This window comes from Tenrec ecaudatus, chromosome 8, assembly GCF_050624435.1.
Source record: "Tenrec ecaudatus isolate mTenEca1 chromosome 8, mTenEca1.hap1, whole genome shotgun sequence".
Classification (NCBI taxonomy): domain Eukaryota; kingdom Metazoa; phylum Chordata; class Mammalia; order Afrosoricida; family Tenrecidae; genus Tenrec; species Tenrec ecaudatus.
In genome coordinates this window covers 143,045,971-143,062,448 of record NC_134537.1, presented here as the reverse complement: position 1 = coordinate 143,062,448, position 16,478 = coordinate 143,045,971, and the positions used below count along the sequence as shown (strand labels likewise).

Sequence of the window (16,478 nt, the reverse complement as noted above, 5' to 3'; positions counted from 1 at the left end):
TTTAGATTCCAATCCACCGGCTGACGTTGCTGGGAACTGAAAGCCCTGTAGAGTCATCTACTGTGGCCCACTTGGAGAAGATAAGGCAGAATCTCGTGGGGGGGGGCAGACAGTGGTGCCTGCCGTGAGCTCCATCTGTCTGCACTCCTTACCATCACTGCCACCATGTCAGCAAAAGAAGAAACTGAGGCACGACGAGGGTTCTAGTCCCTCCAGCCTCTCAGTGGCCCTCGTGAGCTGGGTTCTCCTCACTTCCACCACCACCCCCCATTTCCACTAAACCTCACTTCTGCTAGGAGGCCTGAGAGGGGCATCTGGGGGTCCCTCTGGCCGTACCTAGTGCCCAGCAGGGACCAAGGATTCTGGGACAGCCTAGCAGCCTCCTGGAGACAGAGCAAGTGTGCCTGGGACCCTGTGCTACCAGCCGAGACTACAGCCTGGGCATTCTTGCCAAGTTCTGGGAAGCATGCTGACCCAGGGAGGGGTCTGTTTCCCCAAAGCAGAAGTTTCCCTTGGGTGTTGGCTCATGGGTCCCCTGCTCCACCGCGGTGGTCTGCCTGCTTCTCATAGGACCAGCAGCCTGACACGAGGAGGCAGCGAGAGCTTGGTGTAACCAATGGGCTCCCCCTAACTCACAGTGCACCTTTGCATGTCACATGACCTCTGCCTGCCTCAGTTTCCCACTCCATGCAATAAGGAACTAGAGAGCCTGGGCCCCAGGTCCCTCTCAACTGGAGCAACGCAGCGATTTCCTTAAGTGGTGAGCCTGGGGGCTTTCTCTGTCTGTCCCTTTCTGTCTTTCTTCTGTGGATCACTTTCTCTCTAGGGATTCAGGTCTCCCAGGTTCCGTTTGTCACCTTTGCGGTCTCTCTGGCTCTCTTTTTTTTTTCTTCCACCTGCCACTTCTTTTTCCTGTGTCTACTCATCTACCTCTGGTTTATCTCGGGCTGCGTGCACCCCCACCCTCCACCAGCTCCGTGCTCCGTTCCCCACACTAGCTCTGTAGTTTTTTGTGTTTCTCTGTCTCTGTCTCTGTCTCTGTCTCTCTCTCTCTCTCTCTCTCTCTCTCTCAGTCCGGCCCGGTCTCGCCGTGGCTTTCCGCCCTCCCTCCCCGCGGCCAGCCCCCTCCCTCCTCCCGCCCTCAGCCGTGTCCCCAGTCCTTATTTGGCTGGGCGGGAGGGCTGGCGGGAGCCGGCGGCCGGCGGGGGGGCGGGGGGCGGGCGGAGGAGGGCGGTGGGTGGTGCTGAAGGGACAGCTCCGCGGCGGCGGCGGCGTTGGCGTTGGCGTTGGCGTTGGCGGCAGCTGCGGCCCTGGGGCGCAGAGCCGGTGCCGGGCGCGCGGAGCTGCGAGCGCAGCCATGCCCCAGGCCGCCTCCCGGGTAGCAGCAGCGGCGGCCGGGGCCGGGGCCGGGGCGCGGGCCGGGGGCGCCGGGGGACCGGCGGCGGCCCGGACGGGACCATGAAGCGGCAGAACGTGCGCACGCTGGCGCTCATCGTGTGCACCTTCACCTACCTGCTGGTGGGCGCCGCGGTCTTCGACGCGCTCGAGTCGGAGCCCGAGATCACCGAGCGGCGGCTGCTGGAGCGGCGGCAGCAGGAGCTCCGGTTGCGCTACAACCTCAGCCAGGGCGGCTACGAGGAGCTGGAGGGCGTCGTGCTGCGCCTCAAGCCGCACAAGGCCGGCTTGCAGTGGCGCTTCGCCGGCTCCTTCTACTTCGCCATCACAGTCATCACCACCATCGGTAACTATTCGCCGGCGCGGGGCGGGGACCGGGGACCGGGGACCGGGGGCCGGGGGCCGGGGCCGCGCTCGGGGAAACCCGGATCCGCACAGGGCTGGGGGAGGTTCCGCGGAGAGGGACCGGGCGCCGAGCCCTGCGCCCCGCAAAAGCCCGAGCTCAGCCTGAGGTAGCTGCTCCGCGGGGTCAGGACTCGGGCGGGGGCGCCCGGCGCGGGGACTAGGACAGGCATCGGTTCCTGGCTCCGGACCTGACTTTTCGGCCCGGCCAGCGCGAACTTGTCCCCGCCAGGCTGCGCGAGGCCCCGGGGGACTCTGGAGTGTGTGAGAGGGGCCCGGGGCCGGCGGGCACCCGCTGGCAGCGGAGGGGTGTGGCCGGAGCAGGCCCCTGACTGGCGCGGGGTGTCAGGCGGCGGGAGCGCGCCTCGCCGCTCGGTCCCTGCGGGTGGGGGCGCTTTTCAGAGCCTCTCTGGTCCACCCGCTAGGACCCCGAGCGGCATGTGGGTGCCGGCACGCGCCGCTCGGCAGCGCTCCGAGCCACGGTGGGTGCCTGCAACAGTCTGCGAGTGCGGCTGTGTGAGTGTCGCTTGGGGTGTGCGAGCATGTGAGCGTGTGCGTGTGTGTGTGTGTGTGTGTGTGTGTGTGTGTCTGTGCGCGCGCGCGCGTGTGTCAGAGAGAGAGAGTTGGGCACCGTAGCCAGTGTCTGTAATTTTCTTAGGGTAGTGGAGCTTGTGCTAGAAGCCTTCTCAGCCTACCCTGCTGTCTTCGCAGTCACTTTACAGGAAGGGCTCTTGTTCTACACACACACACACACACACACACACACACACACACACACACACACACACACACACCTCAGCCCTGGCCAGAGCTTCCATCCAGAGGGGCAAACAGAGAGCTCCTGCAGAGGAGAGGGGGGGGGGCCAGAGCCAGAGGGAGGTGCTTGTTTCACCAATAAACACCCCCTCCTTCCGCCTTGCCTAAGGGGTCCTGCATTCAAAGGTGTTCAGACAGGGGGAAGGCCCTTCTCCTTCTCTGCCACCTGCAGGAATGGAATGGGACCAAGGTTCCAAGCCGGCCCTTTCACTGGCCCTGCTCTATGACCTTGGCCAAGTCTCTTCCCCGGCCTAAGACTCAGGCCTCACCTCTGAGCAGCAAGCCCCACCTGACTGGAATGGTCTTCCCGGCTCCTCCCAGCACTGCGGGACAAGGATTCTGGGAAGCCCACCTTCCATGAAGCCCACTGAGGCCCCTCCAGGGGCTCCTTCTCCACCTTCTCCATTCCTTCCCCTCTTCTGGTCCCCTTCCTTGTCTTGGCTGAGGTCCCAGAGGCTCACTGCCACCTGGCACGGCCCCGTGACAAGATGGTAGTGTTTTCCTGGGAGTCAACAGGAGTGGTGCGGGTGAAAGGGGGGGCCGAGTACGGTCCACTGAAGACTCAGTCCCGAGGCACCACTGGTCTTGGGAAGCCAGGCTGAATGGTGCTCTGTGGTTTCTGGGGCCACCCAGGGGTCCTGCTGACCCTCGGGGTTTAGAGCAGATAGCCAGGCTGAGGTTCAGGCCCTGGAGAGACCAGTCCAGGTATGTGGTCTGGGGTCTCTGCCTTCTCCCACCCTTCTACTCCAGACCAAAGTTTTGGTAGCTGCCCACTGTCTGAGAATCTCAGACTGCCCCTCCCCTCTCCCCACGTTTCTAGACCTTGCTTGTACCACGCCCACCCCACCCCACCCTCCTCCTCAGGTCTACAGTAGCCTTCCAAGGGCTCTCCCTGCCTCCAGCTGCTTTGAAGGAAGTTGCCAGAGAGAATCCCCCCAAAGGACAGCTCTGATTATACCAGCCCCCTTTTCAGAAGCCCTCCATGGCTCCCCACTACTCATAAACTGGGGCCATGCTCCCCACCCAAGATGTAAGACCTTCCACACCTGGCTTCCGGGTCTAAGCCCAATTTCATTGTTCACTTCTTTACACGAGTCCTTTGTCACCGCCAAACTACTCTCTGGGGAAACCCCCCACCCCCCTCTTTCCCGCAATCTTTTATTTGTCTGACCCATCTCAAATCCCACCTCCTCCTTGAAGCCCCCCAGACCACCACTCGGGACAACTCCGGGCAGGACTCACGGTCAGGATGACCTGGCGAACACCGTGTAGGTGCGTTTGAATGGTTATTGGCATTGCAGGGGCTGCGTTTTGCCTCCTTAGACAGGCTGTAATTAATTAACCTCCACGTGGGCAGGGCCTTGGGGTTCCCATTCCTGCCCGTGCGTGCGCATGAGAGCTTGAAGGAGTGCAGAAACGAAAGGGCATTGTCCGTCCCTGCCGATTCCCAGAGCGCCCGCCCGCCCATAGCCCTTGCGGAGAGACATGCTAAAAGCTGGGGGTGGAGGCAGACAGAGTGCGGGCCAGTGATTATTTATTTATAAAGAGCTGGCCACGAGTTAAGGTGACATCAGGGCACTGCCCTAGTTCAGGGGGGGCAGGGGAGGAGGACTAAGGGGGTCACCCAACCATTGTGTTACCCCTCCCCATCCCCACCTGCCTTGGCTGTGCCACTTGGCAGGACACTGCCCACAGGGCTTGGCTCTGGGGAAAACCTGTCTGAGCCACCATCAGATGGTTAGGAGGGCCCTCTGTTAGATTGACCCTAGTCCCAAACCCTAGGGCAGCAGCCTCTGGCCACCTGGTCTCCTTGGGAACCTAAAGGGGTCACCTCCTAAGACCCCCCCCCTTGAGGTGGGGACCCTGACAAAGCCTCCCATTCGTTTCATCCTGTCTACTCCCATCCTGTGCTTGTGAGGCTGCTGGGGCAGGTTCGGTGAGTGCTGCTATCCAGAGAACAGAAGGGCGGTACCCAGAGAGGACCTTGGTGACTCCCCAAAGTCACCCTGCTGGGGGACAGCAGAGTTGGAGCTGGAACCTGGGTCTTCTGACTAAGCCCAGGGCTCTCTCCCGGCTGGTCTCTTGGTTGCGGCCTTTGCTTCCATCTGCTGCGAGGCCGAGGCCCTGCTGGGGCCCTGCCTCTGCCAAGGCGTGCTCAGAGATGCCAGCTCGCCGGGCACTCCTGGGCAGCCCTGATTGGCGTTCAGTTGTCAGGGCCGAGTTAGTCATTCACCTGGTTAGTCACATCCCCCACTGGCAGCGAGGGTTCCTCTTCCTCAGCCCTGGTCTCCCAGGCAGGAAGCATCCTTTGTGTGCTGCCTGAAGTTCACATGCAAATGGAACTCTTCTCTGCAGCCTTAACCTCTCTAGCTGTTGAGTCATGAAACTCCTCCAGGGATCCAGCCCCATCTATTCATAGTCCAGAGACTGTCAGAGCAGGAAGGCCCCCCACCCCCGTGATCAGCTGGTACCACCCCCTCCCTTTATAGATAAGGAACAAGGCCCAGAGAGGTGATGGGAGTCGCCCAGGGTCACACAGTCAGAAGGTACCAAATCTGATTCCCTTTTCCACTGTTTATTATTTTCACCAATCGTGGCCACAGCCATAATCATAGGAGCCACCTTTTCCTATCACTCTTGAGAGACTCCGTGCCAGCGGCTTCACACACACCTCTTTCATTGCCTCACCAACCCTTCGAGAAAGACAGTCCTCTGTTTTTCCAGCTGAAAGCCCTCTGACTCTGAGAGGATAAATGACTCACCCAAGGCCTTCAGCCTTGAACGTGTGCCACGTACCCATAGTCCGCGGGGCCTCCTGACGCTCAACCTGGGGCCTGAACATTGGGGCTAGTTTTTGTCTCCACTTCAAGAGCCAGCCCAGATCTGTCTAGCTCAAGGGCACCGAGGAGGTAAGACTGGCCTTTTCTCCATCAAAGCCTCTCACCCCAGCACCCTATAGTCAGCCCGCTGCCACCCCCACTCCTGGGTCCTGCCAAACCAGACTAAGAGCCGGAGCTGTGACCACGTACCAGGCTCTCCCTGCGACGGGTGGACTTCCAAGTGCCCATTCTTCCACCACAGAACCTGGAACCCTTGTGCCTCTAAGGAATCTGACAGGCCGGTGATTGATAAGCTAGGGAGACAGCTGGGGGTCGGGAGATGGGGGGCGGAAAGCCTCCTTGGCTCTGCTATGCCCTCGGGTCCCAGCTTGTCCTCAGCTGAGCACGGGCCCCCATTGCCCATCAGTAGGCTTGGGAACCCTTGGACTGTGAATTCCAGCATTTGACTCCTGAGAGAACCTCTGCTTTCCAAGGGGGGAAATATAGAGGGGACTCATTCCACCCCAATCCCAGAGCCCTAAAGTAAAAGAGTGAATAGAAGCATTAGAATTGTCTCATCTGATCCATTTAGGCCCAGAGAGGTAAGTCATTCTCCCAAGGTCACACAGCACATTGATGGGGGACAGCTTTGATCAGGGTCCAGGCCTTTGAGTCACCCCAGCTTCTTCTCTCTTGGCTCCGAGGGTCCAGCTGCTTTTATCACGCCCTTGTTCTCAAACTTTCCTAGACGGGGGAGGGGGCATCTGGCTTGAAACGTGCTGCTCTCCCTCCACCCACCGGTCCTCATCCCCACTCACAGGCCAGACCTCCGTTTGGGTGCCACAGCTTGTCAGTCTGTAGGGTGATGTGGTGGCCAAAGCGATGCTGGCCTCTCCCCTCAACCCTAACCCCCACCCCCATGGCACAATCTGAGTGACCTTGGACGAGTTACTTAATCTCTTTGAACTTGTTTTTGTTCTTTCACAAATGAGAGCAATCCTCTCTGCCTCCCGGGATTACATAGGGTACTAGCAGAGAGGTGGCCGGGACAGAGTAGACACTTCATAAGCTTGATCTACAGTGATTACTGTTAATAAGGTTATCGTTCACATATGACTGCTTTGCCCATCAGAAGAGAACCGCTTTATGTGCCAAAGGTGGCACGACTGCAGCTACTTCTGCACCTTCCTAGCAGTTAGGGACAGTATGGGGTGGGAAGGGGAGCAGGAAGATGCCCCACTTTGCTCCCATCCAGACCCCCAGCGTTCCCAGACTCAAGGCAGGGTCCCTGAGCCTCTGAGCAGCAGACCCTGGAGAAAACTGCCAGAGAAGGATGCACACAGGAGTGGAGAACCAGCCCTGGATTGAGCGAGGCTGCAGACATTCTAATTCTACTTGGTCCAGTCGCCGGCCCTCGGTGACTCTCGGTTTTCCGATCTCAAGAGTGGGTGTGTTTGACCACAGGCACCTCCTGGCTCTGCCAGGCCGCCAGCCTGGGTGTCATTTGGGGGCTGGTATCATGGGGGAGTAGAGGCAAAAATAGAAGACACATGCCTGGCCGCGTCAAGTACAGGACCAACACAATAAGTATTTTCAAGAACGACATAAACAAGCACAGATGAACACGGCGCAGATCACCACTAGAAACAGCTTTCAGCTGGCAGTGCCAACGGTGAATCTCTGAATGGATTTTAGAGTTTTAAAATGTTTTTTAAAAAAAACATATTGCTTCCCCACAGTCAGCCGGCAGCAGGAGGAAAGAGCAGACTTGGTTGAGACCACCGAGGCGGGCCCAGGACGGCAGCCCCACCCTCCACCCACTCCGACATGGATGGAGCATGCTGGTATGGGCCGGCTGACACTCCAGGCCCTGCCTCCTGGGATGACCTGCTGGTCCCCAAGCCCTGCGAGGACAGGTGTCACCTTTGCCATCAAGGGAAGAGAAGCTCAGAGAGACGTGGACTTCCACCCAAGGCCCCACGGACAGAAAGGGCAACACCATGGCTTAGCCCCAGGGAGTGTGTCTTTTCAGGGAGCTTCTCCAAGACCCTTCTGAGTAGAGCTGAAAAAGGAGAGGTGGTAGGCCCTGGAGTCTGTGGGTCCCAGATCCCCCACACTGTGGCCTTTTTCTCAGAATGGCTGATGGAGCCTCAGCTCAACATTTCAGATTCAACCCTCTCATCATACAGGGAAAGGGGCTTTCCAAAGGTCACACACAGTTATCATCAGGGATCACAACTAGCTCCGTGCTCCCGGAGTGGTGCTCCCCTACCCATGCATGCCCAGGCTCTGAGAGGAGAGAGCAACCAGGCCTATTTGGCTGGCCCTTAGCTCCTTCTGGAGCCTCATGACAAAAGCCTTTCAGGCTCCAGGAAAAGCCTGGAGCCACCCACCCCTCTGGGTCGCCCCGCTTCCTCCTCTGCTCTCCCTGGTCCACCCAATGATGGAGCCTTGGGGCTCCCATGTGGCAGAGCCTGCCTTCAGCTCACTCTCTTCCCCCTGGTCTGTGGGCTTCTGCACCCCCTGTCAGTAGTGCTCAGGCCCTCGCCTCTTACCCTGGCTTATCAGAGCAGGCACCAGTCACTCCTTCCAACCCGTGACTGTTCCCCTCCAGCAAAGATAGGGGGCTCTTTGTTCCAAGGTGAGAGGGGGGGCAAGTAGGTACCAGAAGGCAAGAACTTGGCCTTGGGGCTAGTGACTGGGTTCCATTAACTCCTTAATCCCTCCTCCCTTTTTCTCTCCCCCCTTGCCTCCCCTGTCCATTCTCCTGCTTCAATCCAAGGAAGACCAAGGAAGGCTTCAGCCCACCCTAGATTCCCCAAGAGCCCAAAGAGGATAGGCCCTTCCCTGGTGTGCCTCCGGCCTTGGTATTCCAACCTGCATCTCCAGGTCCCACCGAAGGAAAGAAGGTTATAGTTGCATGGTGGGTTAGGAGTTGGACTACTAAGCACAAGGTTGGCAGTTTGAAACCAGCAGCCACTTGGAAGGAGAAAAACAAGGGCTGTCTGCTCCTGTAAAGATTTACAATCTCAGAAACTCACGGGGGTTGTTCTACTCCATCCTTTAGGGTCACTATGAGTCGGAATCAATGCCATAATAGAGTTCTGTTACTCTTTTTGGTTTGGAGTCAACAATGGCCAACTCCTGTCAAGCCATGCTTCTCCCGAGAAGTTGGTAGGCTTGAACCACCAATTTTGCTGTGAGCGCACCACTCAGCCTACTGTTTCTCAAACTGGACTGTGGTGGGGAGCTGCTTGACTGGTCTTGCTTCAATGCAGCATCTTCATCTGCATGCCCTGCAAGCTGCCCTGGGGTGCAGATGCTCCTGGTCCATGGCCACACTGGGTAACAAGGATCTTAGAGAAATGGGACCTGATTTCTGGGAGTGGACCCGAGGTGTGAACTGGGTTATTAAGAGAGAATGTTTATTAGCTATTGAAAGGAATCTGGTGGTTGAATGTTAGAGCTGATGGCCTTGGAGCTGGGTGAACGCTTCCCTGAGGCTGGAGCGTGTGTGGCTGAAGCAGGGAGAGGCTCTGAGGGTGGCATCTGCAGGGTGAGCGAAAGGGATGTGGGGAGGGCCGAGAAAAGGAGTCCAGAACTGGAGAAGGGCTTGCTCAGAGCTTCAAACCGGCATCCATGGGTCCCCCACTGTTCTCCTTTCCTCCCCAGGCTTCTAAGGAAGGTCCCTGAACTCATGGGGAGCTAGGTCCCAGAGATTAGCCATCCAAGTGGGGACTCCCTTGTAGTACCCCTCTAGCCCCATTAGAAGTATGGGCTCATTTCTTCCCTTAAAAAGGGACCCCTACTGGTGACGGGCTGGGGCCCAGGTTCTAAGGGTGTTTTCAGTCCTCAGGTCCTTGGCCCCGTAACATCAGGGGACACTCAGCTCCTCCTCATGGGCTGAGGTGTAAAATGCAGGGGGCAGTGCAGGTCTACCCTCTCCCGGGCCCATCAGATCCCTATGTCTGCACACTTTAAGACAGCCATCAGCAAGCTGGGCAGCCGAGGGGGCACCCTGTCTCCTGAGGGACAGCTGGTGGAAGCACCACTTCAAATATCTGCTGGGCTGTTGAGAGGAAAGAGGCCCAGCCTCCTGCTCATGGACCTCAAGAGTTTCCACCAGCCCTGAGTCTACAGGGAGACTGGATGCAGCCCAAGAGAAGGAAGGACTTGTGAGAATCTCAGCTGCCTTGTGGGGCACTGAGTTCCCTGGGAGGCAGTGAGCCCACCCTAAGAAGGGTGCAGCAGACCTCGGGGGTGGGGAATAAGGATGCTCAGGTCCATCCGGGTGCAGCTAGAGAAGCAGGAGATGGAGTGGGTAACGAGATTCCTTGTCTGAAATTGGCCTGGCTGGTGGTAAAGGGGGTGGCTTTTTCTTCTGTCTGTCCAGTCCGTTCAGACTCCTGGTCACTGCACCCAAGGGAGAGTGGAGCTGTGCCCCACAGTTTTCAGTGGGTTGATTTTTGGGAAGCAGATTGCCAGGCTTCTCTTCTGAGGAACCTCAGGGGTGGATTCGACCCTCCAACTTTTGATTAGCAGCCAAACATATTCACCATTTGCACCACCCAGGCCCTCCAAGGGACAGTGAGGCAAGACCCAAAAACCCACAGGGCAGGCCCTTGGGAAGGATGGGCTGGGGTGCTCCATCAGGGACTGGGGCTGCTATCCAGAGATGGAGTATCTCCTTCCTCAGCTCTGCCCAAAGGTCACTCAGCTGATAGAAACAGACCCAGCCAGATGACCAGAGATAAATCTCCCTAACGGACAGGCACCCTATGAGAGACGTTGGGAAGCCCCAATGAGTCCCTTTGGACCGATCATGACCCTGTGTCCAATAGAACCCTTCTCACCCTCGTTCCCAATCTTGAGCCCATTGTTGCAACCACTGTGTCTGTTGATCCGTCTTGTCCAGGGCCTTCCACGTTCCCACGGCCCCTCCTATTGACCCAGCACAACTTGAATGGCCACCAGAGGCCTCCGCAGCAGTGTCTGGATTGGTGTGTGATTGGAGAACTCGGAGTCCAGCCTAACCAAGCTGATGGATCAAAAACATCCTCGTGGGGCCCAGCTGTCAACAAGGGCCTTTGACTTTTGAGGGGTTCAATAAATAATGTTCAAGATCATTCCCAACCCTGATGAAACAATGCAAAACTATTTCCATTTCTTGAGCCTCAAGGGGTCAGCCTGGGGGGTCAGAGTACTTGGACCAGGACTCAGGCGTGTCCAGGGAGCTCGCTCTCAGACTCTCTGGGGCACCTTCCACCTGGAACCGGCGTTTGCCTTCATCTCCGATGAGTTCACAGAAACAAAACTGCGACTCCCTGAGCTCTCACATGTCTCAAGCATGATACAGAGGGATCAAGAGGCCTCTGGTCAAGGGGAACCCTGAAAACCACAAATGGAATGGTTGCTAAAAGGAAGTGAGACTCCCTCAACTCACTTCTGCCGAGTCAGTCCCGACTCACAGGGACTCCAGGGGACAAAACAGATGGCTCCAGTGGGTTTCCAGGACAGGGAGCCGCATCGTTCTCCCAAGGTGGACGTGAAGGGACTCAGAAGAGGGGTCTGAGAAGGCTTCCTGGAGCAGGCGGCATTGGAGGTGGCCTTGATGACGAGTGAAGATGTAGGCAGCGATGAGGGAGTAACATGGACCAGGCTGAGGGCCATAAGAGTGTCGAGGGAGATGGACAGGGGCAGGGCCTGGAGAGGCCTGCGTGCTGGGGGCTGCGGTGCGAACTCGATTCAATAAGCACCAGAAGCCATTGCAGGAACGGAGGGAAGTGCAGACCCACTCTGTCTTGATGCTTGGGTTCTCACCCCAGAGGCCCCTTGACCTTGGACAGAGCCAAAGGAAACCTGGATGCTGATTGCCTCACTTGACCCTCTCCCTGGTCACCGAGAAGACCTCAAGCCCACCGCAGAGAGCCCACCCGCACCCTCCTCTCCCTGGTGCCCTTTTCTGGACCAAGAACCACTCTAGAACCCAGACCAAATTTAGGGATTGAAATATGCTCCTCCACCACCACCACCCCCCCTCCAAGGATGGGTCACAAGCCTCACTACTCTGTCGGTGGTTATGATCCTATCTGGGAGGGGGGGTGTCTTTGTTATGGCAACGAGAGGGGACTGATGGAGGCCGAGTGTCACTAGAGCCCATCTCTGTTGAGACATGCGAGATTATACAAGCAGCAGCAGAGGTGTCCAGTCAGATGGAGCTCATCCGGGATCAAGTGCTCAGAAGGGGAGGAGTCAGCAGCGTGAGCAGACTGCCCCCAAGAGCAGAGACCCTGAATCCAGACCTCTAGGATCCTCACCTCCCTGGCCGACAATGGAGGCACAGACCCAGCCTACGCTTATTGGCGGAGTGCAGCAGCAATGCTGGGCTGAAGGGATGCCCCCTCACCGCCGCCCCTGGCCCTGAGTGAGCATGTGCTGCATGGCCAGCCGTGACCCCTCTCCTGAGTCTACACGGCTGGGCCCCAACATCCCCTGTTCCATCTCAGAACCCGCTGTCCCTCTTCAGCAATGTGTAGGACCACTCTGCTGATTCAGAAACACCTGAGAGTCACATCCCAGTCTGCCAGCCGTAGGAAGATACTCAGAGAGATGGATGGGCACAGCGGCTACCACAATGGGCTCGGGCACAGGCAGTAGTGTGAGAGGCTGATACAGGACCAGGCAGTGCTTCATATGGGTCGGAGCCCACCCAACCACCCCCAACAAGAACAAGAGCCACAGGACGGTCTCGGGGGCTTTCCACAGACACCCACACTGCCGGGGGCCCCCGGGACAGCCTGGAGAGAAGAGTCGGCCTCTCAGATCAGAGAGAGGAAGGCTTTCCTGCCAGTCCCGGGCAGGAGCAGCCCCCCGACCAATGCCACCACTCAACAGGGACCTGCTTCAGTTTCCGCCACACATGAACCAAGGCAGCTCCACTGGGGGGAAGTTGTCTCATTTAACCCGCCTGCCCCCCTTACCCCACCCAGCAGTAGCTGCTGGGATAAGCTATCAGAGAGAATAGGGCCAGGAGGCCTTAGGGAACGACTGTGCCCCAGCCTTGAGTCTCCAGAGGGGAGGTGGGAGGCAGGGCCAGGAGCAGTGGGCTGTGGAGAGTGTTGAGAACCCTGAGATTGTCCTCCTCCTCCTCATCCCTGGTTTGCCAATGAAGAAGCCAGGCTTGAGAAGATGAGGTCACTTGCCTGCCACCCAGAGCCAGTCAATGTGGGAGGAGTCAAGTTGCCAAGCTGCAACTCACCCCCCACCCCGGAAACACTAGGGTCCTCACTCTGGGGCAGTGGTCAAAGGCACGGGCGCTCCTGGGGAAATGCCTTTCTCTCTTCTTCCCATTTCCCATGATCTTGTTGAAGCCCCACCCCCACCACACACACACACACACACACACGCAGCCACAGGAGGCAGAGGCTCATGCTGAGTGGGGAGTTGCCACAGGGAGCCTTAGCTCCCTGCTTCTGTTCACATCATCCTACCCAAATGGATGTAAACGTGAGGCCGTGGCAGCCAGCAGAGGAAGGGGTGGTTCTTCCGTGTGAGTGAACCCCCAATGTGAACAGGGGTCCTTGTTGGTGGTGGCTGGGTGGGGAGGCAAGTGAGAAGGCCTATCATCCCGGCTGTCCACAGTAACAGCAGCCATTTGGGCCCAGGGCTTAGGGCTTGGCCCTGGGAGTTAATTCAGCTGGGGAGGATTAAAATTTTAAACACCCCACCACCCCAGGTGGTTGAAATCTATAGCCACGTTTGGGAGCTTCGGGGCTAAACAGGAACTTGGTAGGCTCCGCCTTCGGTACTTGGGAGCCCGGGCCACTTGCCAGCTACTAGCATTTTCTCTCTGGGTTTTCTTATGACTTGGCCTTCACGGAGAGGCTGGGGAAGAATCTGTGTGAATGCACTGGGCAAAGTGTGACAGGGTGCTCCTGGAGGGAGCCTTGGGGCCGAGGCAGCAGGAGTCCAGGGGTATTCCCCGGAGAAGGTCACATCCTCCCTCCCACACAGGAGTGTCCGTCAGAGGCAGGGCCTGAGCCAGGTCCTGGGGACAGGTCCCTCAGCTGTGTGGGCTGTCAGCACGGTTCACCCAGCCCAGAACAACCAGGAGGGAGGACTTGGGCCGGCAGCAGCTGCTCTTCTGCATGACCCTCAGTCATGGATTTTCCGCTGTCAAGATCAGGGAGTGTAAGACTCACTGGGAGCCTCTGGGGGTCCAGAGCAGGGCCCACCCTTGATCATGACCCACCGCCAGGCAGAAGAGAGTCAGGAAATCTGGGGCCATGTTCAGGGGCAGCCCTCCTTCCCTGGGCACCACATGCAGCCCCGGGATCCCATGTCCTTATCTTCACAGGGCACCAGGAGGACCTGGTGTCTCCCGCCTGTCCTGAGCCTGATGGGCCAGTGCATTCGTAGAAGCAGGCTGCCTTCCGTGCGTGGAGCTGTCTGGTCTGCAGGCAGGACGTCTGGAAGAATCAGCTCTCCAATTCCAGTTGAGGAGACAAGCTGGTAGGGTAGGAGGTGGGGGGAATGGAGGCAGCCAGTCCCTTCTATGTTTCTCAGTTCCCACCTGGCTGGGGACCTAAGGCAACCCATCCCTGACCCTGGCCTTCTCTGGGAGAGCTGGGCTGCTGGGGCCTGGAGCCCCTTCCAGCTTAAACAGTCTCTGTTCCATCAAGCCCCGGACCCTTCCCCCTCCTGCCCCTCCCGGGAACCTCACTTGCCAAGGTGACACCCTTGTCCCCACTTCACCTCGTGCTGTCAGAGCCCTGGAGGGACTTCCTCTGCATCCCATCCCAAGAATAGAGCTTGGTCCAGGACCTCCAAGTCATGCCTTTCTGGAAAGAAAGCACTTCTGGCTGTGGCCGAGGTCCTGCTTATCAGCAGGGCCTGTCTGCTGCCCAGCCCCTGAGACGGCTGGAATGCCGAGCCTCCCCCACCCAGGGCTGGCCTGTGCTGGCTGACCGCTCCACAGTGGTCCCTAGAGGGGCACTCAGGAGGGTGTGGTGGTGCTGAGAGCAGACTGGCCCCAGGCAGTGCCTCCCATTGGGAGATGGTCAGGAGAGAAGCTGTAGACAGAGCCTTCCTCGCCAGCTATCTCTGGCCCTCCCCGCACCCAGCTGATGGCTCCTGATGCATCCGGGCCCTGCGCTTGCTCAGATGCCTCCAAGTCCTGGACCCCAGAGGTCCTGCTTGCCCACAGAACAGCCCCCCACCAGCATTCCACCTCGGGCAGCGCTCCTCTGCTGCTGGGTCTCTGGGGAGCCACGGTGCTAGTCAAACTGTGATGGTTGCAACATCTTGAATTGGGGGGGGGCTTTGCATGAATGCCTGTTGCCCCCCCTCACCCGGGCCAGTGGCGGTCACACTAAGCGTCTGACGTAGCCTGTCTGGAGCAGAGGGAGTCAGCATGCAGGCCCCGTGTTCTGGCGCAGGGCGGGGGTTCAGGTCTGCAGGAGGGTGGCCTCCCAGGAAGTCCCGTGGTCCTTGGGTTCTCTGAGCATCACCACAGCAGTCCCACCCTTCCCTCTTCCAAAGGAGGAGACTGAGAATGTGAAGGCAGGTGGAGCGTGACCTGCCCAAGCCGCACAGCAGTTCACAATCAAAGGCCACCCAGCCTCCTTCCTGTCTCTGTCTCCAGGCACCCCCACCCTCCACTCCTCCACTCCCTCTGTTTTTCTCAGGAACTGCTCTGTGCCACCGAGCACCCTGCTAGGCTCCAAAGACTCAGCAGAGGGGAAACGCAGCCCTTGTTCTGAGAGTGCCGACATCGCAGGAGAAGAAGACAGTGCACACACTTGACGCCCCCCGCAGGCCAGTCAAGCAAGGTGGACACGGTAGACCAGGCTGGTCAGGAGGAAGAAGGGGCAACACAACCAGGGTGGTCTGAGGAAGGCTCTTGAGGAGGGGGCCCAGTATAAAGCAAAGACTGGGGAGCAGGGCACGAGACCCACAAACAGAAAGGTCAGAGTCTGTGGGCTGTTTGAGGAACAGAACAGAAAGCACCTGGGTGGAGAGGAGGTGGCGACCCTGCAGAGCTGTGGAGGCCATGGTCGAGAGTCTGGGTTTAGTGTCTGCGTGACAGAAATCACTGGAAGGTTTTCAGCGGGTTAGGGGGTTGGGAAGCGATATGATGTGACTTCACAGTTTGTTTCTTTGTTTTTGGTTTGGTTTGGTTTTTATCATTTTATCGGGAGTTCATACAGCTCTTATCAATCCATACATACATCCATTGTGTCAAGCATATTTGTACATATGTTGCCATCATCATTTTCAACACATTTTTTTCTACTTGAGCCCTTGGTATCAGCTCCTCATTTTCCCCTCCCTCCCTCATCAACCCTTGATAATTTATAAATTATTATTTATCATGACCGATGTGTCCCTTCACCCACTTTTCTGTTGTCTGTCCCCCTGGGAGGGGGTTATCTGCAGATCCTTGTGGTCGGTTCTCCCCTTTTCCCCTGACCTTACCCTTACCCTTCTGGTATCTCTATTCTCATTGTTGGCCCTGAGGGGTTTATCTATCCTGGATTCCTTCTGTAGCAGTGTGCATGTTCTGGTCTAATCCAGTGTGTAAGGTAGAACTGAGGTCATGATAATGGGGGAAAGGAAGCGTTAAAGAACTAGAGGAAAGTTGTGTGTTTTGTTGGTGCTACACTGCACCCTGACTGGCTCCTTCCTTCCTTGTGACCCTTCTGTAAAGGGATGTCCAATTGTCTACAGATGGGCTGTGGGTCTCCACTCCACCTCGCTATGGCTGCTCTTTTCCGTGGAGCTCATAGAGTACGAAAAGATGAGTCAGGTGCCAGCGAGCAATTCCAGAGGGAGGCTGATGATGACTCGGACCATGGTGGTAGTGGAGGCGGAGACCACGGACAGCTGAGTTATGACCTAGAGGTCAAGTTCCTAAGGGGTAGAAGGCACCTGTTGGAGGAATAAGGAAAGGAAGGGGCCTCAGGAATCATCCAGAAGGACCCCTAAGTCTTGGCCCCTAAGCAACTGGGTGTGGGGTGCATTTCCACTGAGCTAGGAAAGGCAACC

General features: G+C 57.8%; 1 protein-coding gene across 1 annotated transcript in view; it reads left to right on the top strand.

Annotated features, from left to right (window-relative positions):
• The first annotated feature begins 1,458 nt into the window (after window positions 1–1,458).
• KCNK3 (potassium two pore domain channel subfamily K member 3) overlaps window positions 1,459–16,478 on the top strand; it is a 44,622-nt gene continuing 29,602 nt past the window's right edge. The window contains exon 1 of the mRNA XM_075555804.1: window positions 1,459–1,741. Within this exon, the coding sequence (XP_075411919.1) occupies window positions 1,459–1,741 (283 nt within the window). The remainder of the gene's footprint in view (window positions 1,742–16,478) is intronic.